Here is a 10,947-nt window from a genome sequence, read left to right as displayed (position 1 = left end):
AGGTACCTTTAGGAGCGAGAAATATCTTTCCCACCCTAGTAATTCAAACCTCTATTTTAAAAACGATGCAATAAACAGATTAATTGTACAATTTTGAAGAGTATTTTACTATTTCTAATTAAATAAATGGGAATGCTAGTATCGGACTGTAATCTTAATGCTGCACCTAATATTCATTATTTAGTGTAATTGTAATATCGATCACCTTCGCAGGACTGTCATCAGACATCATATACAATTATCCCTGGGAATAAAAAATCCTAAAGTTGATTATCACCAGTTTTTTTTTTTTTTTTTTTTTTTTTTTTTTTTTTTTTTTTTTTTTTTTTTTACACATGAACCCATTTGTCATCTGTTCTTGATCATTTTATAAGAGAAACTTTGTTTGTGTGTACATGTGTACCTTCAAAATGTCAGGGCCCCGTAACTCGAAAGCATCGCGCGTTGCGACCGAGCGCAAGCGTCTCGATTCCATAACTCGCCCATACTCGTCCCATGTAATACACTGTAGCCTCTGTGTGATATCGCTGTTTGCAATACGCGATGCTTTCGAGTTACACAGCTCGGATTCTCGACCGATTTATGATCAAAAGTCTTTGTATATATATGCCCACAGAAAATGGTTAAGTAAGGGAAGTGTAAGGATGTGCACAATAAAACAAAAGCATCAGAAAAACCCCATTTATTTCGATGTCATTCAGCGATTCATGTCAATTTTTGTCTGTAACATTTAAATTAAAATTAATATTTAAGGACAAATCATTTGCGAGTGCAAACTAGTACATTAAACACGTGGTCGCTGTTTTTGTTGATGTCATTTAATATCTATCTATTTATACGTTTCTGTCTAAAACCACTGAAAATTAAAAATGTACACAAGGGAAATACGTGAAAACCAATCAACGTGCAGATTTCTAGGAAAATAGAGTCTACCTCTGCCAATCACAGTCAAGATTGATTTTGTCTCCTAGGCAACGCGTTGTCAACATTTGTTTGTGTCATAGAATAATTGTGGAATTCTTGTCTGTCGATATTTAGTTTAAAGACCAATGTATAGAGGTGCGGTTGACGCACGTTCTAGTGAAAATGTCATGGAGAAGTTTCACCATTTTCTTGGTTCTGGGAAGTTTTGTATATCCTTTACTTGTGAAATCGTCGCAAATTGAAGACGACCACGTGTGCCAGGTGGTTGGAAACGAAGTCCTGTGTCAGGTAGGAAGACTCAACTTTATAAAGATCCATAATATTAATTTGTAAAGGAATGATAAATTTGGGTATTTATGAAGCGAGGTTTGTTAGTGTCGCTTAGGCAACGGGTTTTCACTAGGCCTATATACAGGCCTACCCAACTACCAATCTCGGCACCTACGGATCCAGAATAAACCGGTATATCAGACCACACTACCCGTTTTCAAGGTGTGTGTCAGATCGCATTACAGAGTATCAGCCACCACACCGATTTTGCCTGGTGCGTGATGTGATAGCGATGAACCTATAGTTAGATAGACCCCGAGTCAGCGAGGGCTATGTGGCATACACGAGTGCGAAGCACGAGTGGATGTCACATAACCCTCGCTGACGAGGGATCTATCTTATTTAGACCACGGGTCCATTAGCGGGTTATAACGCATTCATGCGTGTAGCGGACCACGAGTAAATGAAGAAACACCATTGGATAAAACTGCCGTTTATTCACGCAGTGTGAACAGAACTGAACAGAATCTGAACAGAAACTGAACAAAAACTGAACAGAAACCGGACAAAAACTGGTGAAAACTATAAAAAGTAAAGAAAAAGAAAAAATAAAAATAACAAAACAGTGAAATAATGAGATAAATAAACTAAATATACTAAACTTAATTCATGAGATCTTAACAACAAATAATTGATCTTTACATGCGTGTAAGTTTTCTCTAATTATTTATTATTTAATTTTAAAAACACTCACACTAAAACAATATCCAGACTCGCTTTCTCCGCTGCTAAACTGGCTGCTCAGATACGGCCATGATAATCTGAGCTGGTACTGTAATTTTATTTGATAACATAAATATACATGTGCGTGTTGGTCATGAAAATGCCACACCCATACTAACATAAACTTTAATAAACACGATGCTCATTACTTATGTTACTGATTAAACTTAAGTAAACTTATGTAAACTTTTGTAAACTACACAAAATACCTCTATATAAGTGAATTACACTTTATTAAACACATAAATTTTACACAATCTACACGTAATATCGTAACATACCTCCACTCTGCCAGTAAGTATATAAATGACCGCACAGAGTACATGCAACATCGGCTTTTATACAGTTGACCACATGACTAAATGAATAGATGTTACTTAATTGAGCAGTGTTCTAGTTTCTTCTCTAACACAACATAAATAAACATAAGAACAGCGTGGAAATATAAAATAAAAATGATAACGTATATAATTTCTGCCGTGTCGGCAACATGCGAGACGTGCGGTTATGCGAGTTACACCACGTCTGAATCTTTTGTTCTTCACTTCCACCATGGTCTAAAGCGGGGTTGGAAAGTAGTGCATCTCATGTAGATTCATGCGCTGCTGCAATTTTCCCATTTTATGCTAAAAATCTTACAATACCGCAATTTTTAACATAAAATTTAGGTTCGAACATAGCCAATGATCTGTCGGGGGTTATATATTTTCTGGACGAGATTCAGTGAGTCGTCTGTCGCCATGTTGTCACTCGGAACTACACCAATGTCTCCGCACTCGACAATAGTATGAAGCTTGCGGAATGAGCCGAGGATTGCCGATTTCCTTGTTGTTGTATTCATACGACTCCTACTTGACGAAAACGAGGCGCGATACCCGGATGACAGGTATGCTTACAAAATTTGTGATGAGGTATGATACTCTGTAATGCGATCTGACACACCTTGAAAACGGGTAGTGTGGTCTGATATACCGGTTTATTCTTGATCCGTAGGTGCCGAGTCTGGTAGCTGGGTAGGCCTGATATATCTAGGCCAAAGAACAATTGTGAGATTCTTGCCTGTCAGAATTTAGTTTAAATACCCATGTTAGAGTTGCGTGAGATGCACATACTAGTGAGAAATATCAAGGAGGAGTTTCACCATTTTCTTGGTTTTGGAATGTTTTGTGCATCCCGCGGTTGTGAAATCTTCGCAAATTGAAGATGATCACTTGTGCCAGGTGCTTGAAAATGTCAGGTAGGACGATAGGCAACTCAAAAATATTTTTAAAAGATTAAGTTCCTAATGATAACGATGTCGAATATTTAAGATTTTAAATCCAGATGACGTAGTATGTGGTCATTATAAAAGTGTTCTTGTTTCCAATGTGAGATATAGTTTTCATTAAGATTAAAGAGGCAGCTTACTATCAATTCTTTTCAAGTTTAGACAGACATTCATGCACTCATTCCAGCTAGGGTTTTCATTTCACACACGCCTAATTTTTTTCTGAATGCACATTTTCTAAAATGTCTCCATTAAGCAAGGAGTTTCCGTTTTTTTGGCAATTTTGTGATAAGCACTGCTTTTGTTTGTTTCTTTTTTTCGTATTTGCCACCATACAAGTATGGTTTTCCCTGCACCATTTTGAAACATATTCCATACTGCTATTTAATTTGGTGTTTAGTTCAGGAACAGATTTGGCAGTGAAAGTTATAGTACTGTCATCAGCATATCACTTAACATGTGTAAGGTTGTAAATATAATGAGAGATTTGGCTAACGCTGTCAGTGCCCTTAATGGTACAGAAATCTCTCGAAAAGCAAGTTCTTATGGTGCATTTTTCACCAGTGAGAGAATTTCCCGTTAACATTGTGCTATTTGTAATGGTGTCGAATGGGGTCGGATCCAGGAGTCAGGGCCGTAGCCTCCGGGGGGGGGGGGGGGGGGGGGGGGGGGGGCAGCTGTCCCGCCCCCCCCCCCCCCCCGGGATTTGAGGTACAAAAGAAAAAAAATAATAGCAAAGGTAAAAAAAAAAGTTTAAAAAAAAGTTGGTATCAATTCTGTGAGACAATGCACTCATGGCCACTAGACAATTATTCAACAATCTGTTTACAAAGGTGTACTGTTTTTAGCCAACTCAGTTCATGCCAAAAAGCTCACCCTCCCTTAGGGAGCTATCCCCCAGGCTGTACTTATGGCAAAATGAACCCACAATTTCTGACTTCTGATTGAGCAATAAATAACAGTTAAAATGCACCAGAATGCAGTTTTATACATACAGTTTTTAAAAATTTTCCACACCGTGTCAGGGGGACACCCCCTCCCACCCCCTCCCCCCTCGGGGGCTTCGCCCCCTCGTGTCCGCTTACTGCCCCCCCTGGCATTTTGCTCAGGATACAGCCCTGAGGAGGGGGCCAGTTTTTTAAATAATGACAGGCCTCTTATGCGATGACGACCCTTGGCCCCTTGGTGTGGGGTTCTGTGATTTGGGGTGCAAACGGTGCCATTTAGTGCAGTTTAAGACTATGATTCAACAAAAAGTTCTAATATCAAGAGGGTAATATTGGTGTGATTTTTCCAGAAACCGAAGGGGGGGGGGGGGAGTCAGGACCCCCCTGACACCCCACTTAACCCGCCACTGTATGTTACTAATGGGAATATCTGAACATTTTGCTTCAATGTCTAAATGTCCACTTCTCAGGGCACCGATGGCCGTTTCATTTGTTTTGGTTAAAATGTATCTAGAGAGATCTTAAATATAATATTACAGAAATGAGAAATAACTCTATATAGTTTTTGTCTCTTTATAATATCGATGTTCTACCTTATTTTATTTTATTTCATTATTTTTCACTGATACCTTTTAATAGAGCACCACTACCTCTATCCGGCTCCCGTGTATAAGAGAATGTAGCCGATACGAAGAGAGGTGTCAATCTGCCCGGGTGTATGGTAACGACAGACAGTGCAGAATTCAACTCTGTAAGTATGAATGCTGACACAACCATGTGATGAAATTGTTTTATTAATTTTTTTTACTTATCTATTTATTTATTGATTGGCTGACTAAATGAATAATTTGCAGACCTGGACCATTGCTGATATGTCCCAGAAGTTTAAATGTGTCATTGCAATGAACCTAAATTTTAGTGTTATCACATAATATACATGTACACTGTATGTCAAGTTAGCATTATCTCATGCCGTGTCTGAGATACTATTACTTGTTATATGAACGTGTAACGCTCATTACGTGCCTTTAATTTCAAGTTACGTGCGATAGAGTGGGCAATATCCAGCATAAGACATGGACTAACTGGACGACAGGTTCTAAAGGACAAGTGCTGGTAAGTTTAACAGTATGTAATAATATCCTAGCAAATGTGCTGTATTTGTGAGATAGCAAAAATAAATAAATTATGGTAATTTAAAATGAAATAGAATCAGTCAGTTAATTCTTTAGAAAAATACAATAAAAAGCATACGGTATTCACAGTGTATAGCATTGTAAGAAGGCAACCATAACCTGGGACTGGCCAAAATGTTACTAGAAGTACGGACTTGACGTCTAAGGCTTCGTTCACATGCAATGTCTATTTTCTATTTTCTATTTTCGGTATGTCTTATGATCACGGTCTGTGCACTGAATATCCCGCGGCGTAATTACTGGCAGCGCGAGCCAGTTACTATAAGTTACTATAAGTAACTGGCTCGCGCTGCCAGTAATTACGCGGCGGGATATTCAGTGCACAGACCGTGATCATAAGACATACCGAAAATAGAAAATAGAAAATAGACATTGCATGTGAACGAAGCCTAATACGGAATAAATCAGTTTCAAAGGTAGGCCCCTATGCCTAGGAAAAATGTATTCTTTTTTCAAAAACTAAGATCTCAAATAAGATATGTGAATGGAGAAGTGTGTAGTCAGGTATGTCGTCACCAATTAATTAATAATAATAATAATAATTATAATTTATTGTCATATTTATACAAGTATAAAATGAAAATTGGTATGATCTGTCGATAAAATGTGATACAGTGGAATTATTAAAATACATTTTGTTCATTAAAATACGTACTGCTGATGGATAAAAACTATTTTTAGTGCGCGTGGAGGTTGCTTTTAATGACCGTAGTCGGCTTGTTGACATATGCATAAGTAGGCTATTCGCTGGGTGACCAGGGTCACCCGTGATTGACTTCACTTTCTTGAGCACTCGTCTCGTATACAAACACTCAACAGACGGCAAGTCCCTACCCACAATGCGCCTGGCAGTTTTTACTACGCGACTGAGGGGATTCTTGTCCTCTGCTGTAGCACTACCGTACCAGACGGTGAAAGATTGTGTTAGTACACTCTCAATCACCGCCCGGTAAAATTTTGCCAGCAGTTCTTGGTTAACATAGAATGACCTCAATCGCCGTAGAAAGTAAAGTCTTTGCTGAGCTTTACAGACAATATCATCTATGTTAGTGTGCCATTTAAGAACATCAGATATATGTATGCCAAGAAATTTGAAATGTCTGACTATTTCAACCTCAGAACCATTCAGCATAAGATGGCTAATTACTGTTGGGTTTTTCCTAAAATCTACAATAATTTCTTTTGTCTTTTTAACATTAAGCTCGAGGTGGTTTTCAGAGCACCATGAAACAAGGGCCGAAACTTGATTTCGACAGTCAGACTCGGAAGTGCTAATAAGGCCAGCGCTGGTGGTATCATCCGCAAACTTAACAATCAAACAATCGGGATACGAAGCAACACAGTCGGATGTAAACAGTGAATATAAGAGAGGCGAGATGACGCAGCCCTGAGGCGTGCCAGTATTTATCTCTATAGTCTTGGAAAAGTTATTGCCGACTTTGACCTGTTGAGTACGATTAATTAAGAAATTTAAAATCCAATTACTGAGTGATGTACTAAAATGGAGAGAGTTAATAAGTTTTTCGTGAAGTTTAAAAGGCGATATCGTGTTAAAAGCAGAGCTATAGTCAATAAAAGTAGTCGTGCATAGTTAGGGATTTTACGATCCAAAAAAAGTAAGAACATTATGTAAAGTAATAGCAACAGCATCCTCAGTCGACCTGTTCTTACAATATGCAAATTGAAAAGGGTCGAAAGACGTCGGTAATTTTGATTTCACATGTTGCAGAACAAATTTCTCAAGCACCTTCATAACAATGGAAGTTAGAGCTACAGGCCTATAGTCATTAAGATAGGTAACAGGTGTGCGCTTTGGAACAGGTATTATCACAGATTGTTTAAATATTTTTGGCACATAATTAGAGCGTAAAGACCAATTGTAGATGTTGCACAGTACACCAGAGAGCTCATCGGCACATAATTTCAGCAGCCTAGGTGTGATCCCATCCGGACCTGCCGCTTTCTTAACTTTCAATCTAGTAAGACCAAGCCAGGGTGCTTCTTCGTCTCGGGTACAGATGATAGGAGATTTAATATTTGGTCTGTCGAAGAATTCATTCAACTTGTCTGGTAGGCTGGTGTCATCCGTGGGTGAGAGTTTGATTTTAGGTTTGTAGCCGGTGATTTTGTTCACTCCCTGCCAGAGCTCACTAGAATTACAGCTGGAGATGTCTGCCTCAAGTTTATCTCTGTACCGCAACTTAGAGCGCTTGATGGCCCGGCGCAGGTCATATTTTGACCACTTGATAGCGTCCAAATTGCCCATTCTGAATGCTTCCTGTCTGGCAACAAGTTGTTTACGTACTGAGGAACAAAACCAAGGTTTGTTGTTCGGATATGATGTAACATTGACTAACATTGTAGTGTAATTGACTACAATGTCTGTTGCAATGCTGCATTTTTAATATGCAGTGATTTAATTGGGTAGTGCTCCATTATGCATGCAAGCGGTCAGTTTTGCAGTGCGTAAAATGTCTTACAAAATTGTTCTGCGCCAGGATGACGCGAAAAAGACAGACATTGCCTGACAGATTATTGTGTAACTGCCACACGGAACGGTCCGCAAAGTTTTATAGAGTTGTGCCCAGACTGATGTACCTACACAGAGGCCACACCCAATGTATCCAAATTTTACCACCAGGGTACAGGACCCACTGTCTGTCGGGATATGCTGCTGCAACTAAACAAAAACACCCAGTCCGGTCAAATTGAGGGGCAAATTACCACCAGAACGCGTTTTTCAAGACCCCTAGCAAACACCAAACTTGTTTTAGCAGGTTAAAATACCTGACGACCTCTAAGGAAGCCACTGTGAACAGCAAAACCTCGCCGTCTGTTTCTTTAATGAATTGGGGACCATGGCCGTTTCTGGGTACATCACTGAAATCGCGTGGCTGTCTATATTGAGGTCAGTTTTCACCTGCACCGCTCAACTAAAACAGTCAAAACAGACTACAGACATCCTGAAGAGGCCTACGACGAACCTTGTGCTGTGTCTACAGTGACTATAGGGTCATTGACAGCTATTTCGGAATCAATTCATAATGACTTGTACATACGTCATGTAATACAATTTCTGTTCCTATATCGATTTCATTAAATTACGCATTAAATATAAGTAATGTGGAAAACAAACCAAACAAACTGGTTTACTTATTACATAACTAAAAATCATGCAACACTCCGAGTTTTAGAGGTCAGTAGAAACTCGTCATTAGCAGTGTTTATCAGCCTTTCCAGGATAGTGTTTTCAGTATCTCCCTATAACCCAGGGCAATTATCCGTTAATACCACAGTGCACCTATAACTTCTAAATACTATCCATTCATTACAGAGTGTCAACTACATGAAGAAGAACGCATCCACCGCGCTGCGAGTCCGCTGGTCTGGAAGCATAAGGGGTGGTTGCAGTTCCGACCACGGGTCTCGCTTTTACTTCACGTTCAATGGGGCACCTTGCACTGAGCCTGCTGGTGTCGAGGCCGTAGATTGGACTGGGGCTTTCAGAGATTATTATCTACATACTGAATGTGAGTTATATGGCTGACGTCAAACACTTTTTCTCTAGGGAAAGGATGTTTTGTCACAAATATGAAGTTTTCTTGGGTATGATATGATATGATATGGTATGATATGATATATTTATTGAATGAACTTTTAAAATTAGAGGCATATTGCTTCGTGTGCAGGACCTGCAGTGACGCACTGTGCACTTTTTTCTACATTTTTTTCTAGCGATATAATCTAAGTTATTTCCCTTTCCTCTGTTTTTTTTTCATAATTTTCAGACTCAAGTTTATAGACCAAACAAAGATGCAGTTTTCAAGAGGACTCAGACTTTTGCCCAGTATACTTTATACTAATTCATGATTTACTAGCAGGTTAAAAGCTATACATTGTGGTATGTGTATCCTGTATCCCATGTTATTTGCAGTCGAAGGGCTTTGTAACAATATTCCGGCAGGACCCATTCAGATTGGTTTCAACGTGGGAACACTGCCGGGTATATCAGGGCAGCCGGACCTGGGGTGGCCACTTGAAAACCCCAAAATAACAGCCGAGGAAGTCGATCTGGGGGAGAACAAAGGTAGTATAGCATGTTTTGACGTAGCATGGATTGGCATGGCATGACAAAGCATGATATATTAAATGGCATGACATAGCATAGCATGGCATGGCATGACATTCAATATCATAGCGCGGCATGGCATGGCATGCATATAGTAAAACAAAATATGGCATGATATGGTTCTGCATAGCATGGCATAATCACAAAGGAAGTTTGTTCGAAAGTTGGTAAAGCCTCGGTCACAACCGGCCGTACGGGCTCTTACGGGCTGTTTGCGTCCAAATTTTGGGTAGAATCTCACGTCCCACGAATCTCAAGTCCTTCTTAAAGCCTAGGTCCCAACTACGTTTTCGACGCACAGTTTTTAGGTTCCTTACGTCCGGCTAGGACGTACCTAGATCGCACGTAGCGGTTGTTGATCATGTCGAAAAGTTTCTACGTGCTGTTTGCGTCCTCCAAAAGTCGCACGATGGACGTGCTCCTCACGCACGAACTCTCACGTTTTCCCCGTTTTTTGGCCGTAGACCACACGTAGCAGCCCGTGCGTTCGGTTGGGGCCTAGACTTTACTTGATTTCTTCCCTGCGATCTAGCTACGTCCTAGAAGGACGCAAGGAACCTAAAAACCGTGCGTCCAAAACGTAGTTGGGACCTAGGCTTTACTTGATTCCCTCCCTGCGATCTAGCCACGTCCTACATTTTGGACTCACGGTTTTTAGGTTCCTTGCGTCTAGCTAGGACGTAACTACATGTAGATCGCACGTTGCGGCTGTTGATCATGTCGAAAAGTTTTTACGTGCTGTTTGCGTCCTCCAAAAGTCGCACGATGGACGTGCTCCTCACGCACGAACTCCCACGTTTTCCCCATTTTTTTTGGCCGTTGACCACACGTAGCAGCCCGTGCGTTCGGTCGGGACCTAGGCTTTACGAAATTTGTAGTTCGCAGAAAGCCCGTAAGCACGTACGGAGGATGTTGGACATGTCCAAAAGATTCTACGAATAGCCTGCGCACAGCGAGGCCACAAGCGTAACTTGCTCCCCTCGCACGGAGTTAGCAAGAGAGACGCACGTTGTGCAAGACGCACGTCGCAAGCAATGAAGGAACAAGTGCCCTTTGCGTGTTGAGTAAGGCGCACACCCTCACAACTAACGAACAAAGTCGAGAGCACACCGGGAATGCGTCGCACGTGCGTCACCCCCACGCCTGGTGTATAAAAGGCGTGCTCACGACGCACGCTCGTGTCTTTACAATGAACGTCGATTGTGTAACGTGATTTTCAAATTTTTCAAATTTTTTCCCAATTTAGTTTCTAATATGCCTCCAAAAGGCAAGAGAAAGAAGCTTACATAGTAGAAAAAAGGGAGGAGGAAGAAGAAAAAAGAGGAGAACAGGAAGCAAAACTTATGTACGCCGTCAGTACGTCACCACAAACGTGTGAGGCAAGCGTGAAGCAAAACTGACGCAAAAGGGCATTACTTTCGCCGTGCGTTC

The 10,947-nt window shown here is 40.5% G+C and overlaps 1 protein-coding gene across 1 annotated transcript; it reads left to right on the top strand.

The window, feature by feature from the left end:
- Window positions 1-5,236: 5,236 nt before the first annotated feature.
- LOC147759692 (collagen triple helix repeat-containing protein 1-like) lies at window positions 5,237-9,518 on the top strand. Its single transcript, XM_086998212.1, has 3 exons — window positions 5,237-5,307; window positions 8,722-8,917; window positions 9,322-9,518. The coding sequence occupies exons 2-3, from the start codon at window positions 8,734-8,736 to the stop codon at window positions 9,516-9,518; spliced, it is 381 nt and encodes a 126-aa protein (XP_086854338.1). The 5' UTR covers window positions 5,237-5,307; window positions 8,722-8,733.
- Window positions 9,519-10,947: the final 1,429 nt, after the last annotated feature.

The sequence above is a fragment of the Lingula anatina genome, chromosome 10 (genome assembly GCF_051362555.1).
Source record: "Lingula anatina isolate TDL-2025a chromosome 10, LinAna3.0, whole genome shotgun sequence".
In the NCBI taxonomy this organism is placed as follows: domain Eukaryota; kingdom Metazoa; phylum Brachiopoda; class Lingulata; order Lingulida; family Lingulidae; genus Lingula; species Lingula anatina.
This window is presented reverse-complemented; position numbering and strand designations above follow the sequence as displayed.

What these genes read in the sequence shown, in the direction of transcription:
- LOC147759692 (XM_086998212.1), top strand. Translation starts at nt 8,734, where the DNA reads ATGAAGAAGAACGCATCCACCGCGCTGCGAGTCCGCTGGTCTGGAAGC. An exon ending in TTATTATCTACATACTGAAT is followed by an intron (nt 8,918 to 9,321) that starts GTGAGTTATATG and finishes TGTTATTTGCAG; the next exon opens with TCGAAGGGCTTTGTAACAAT.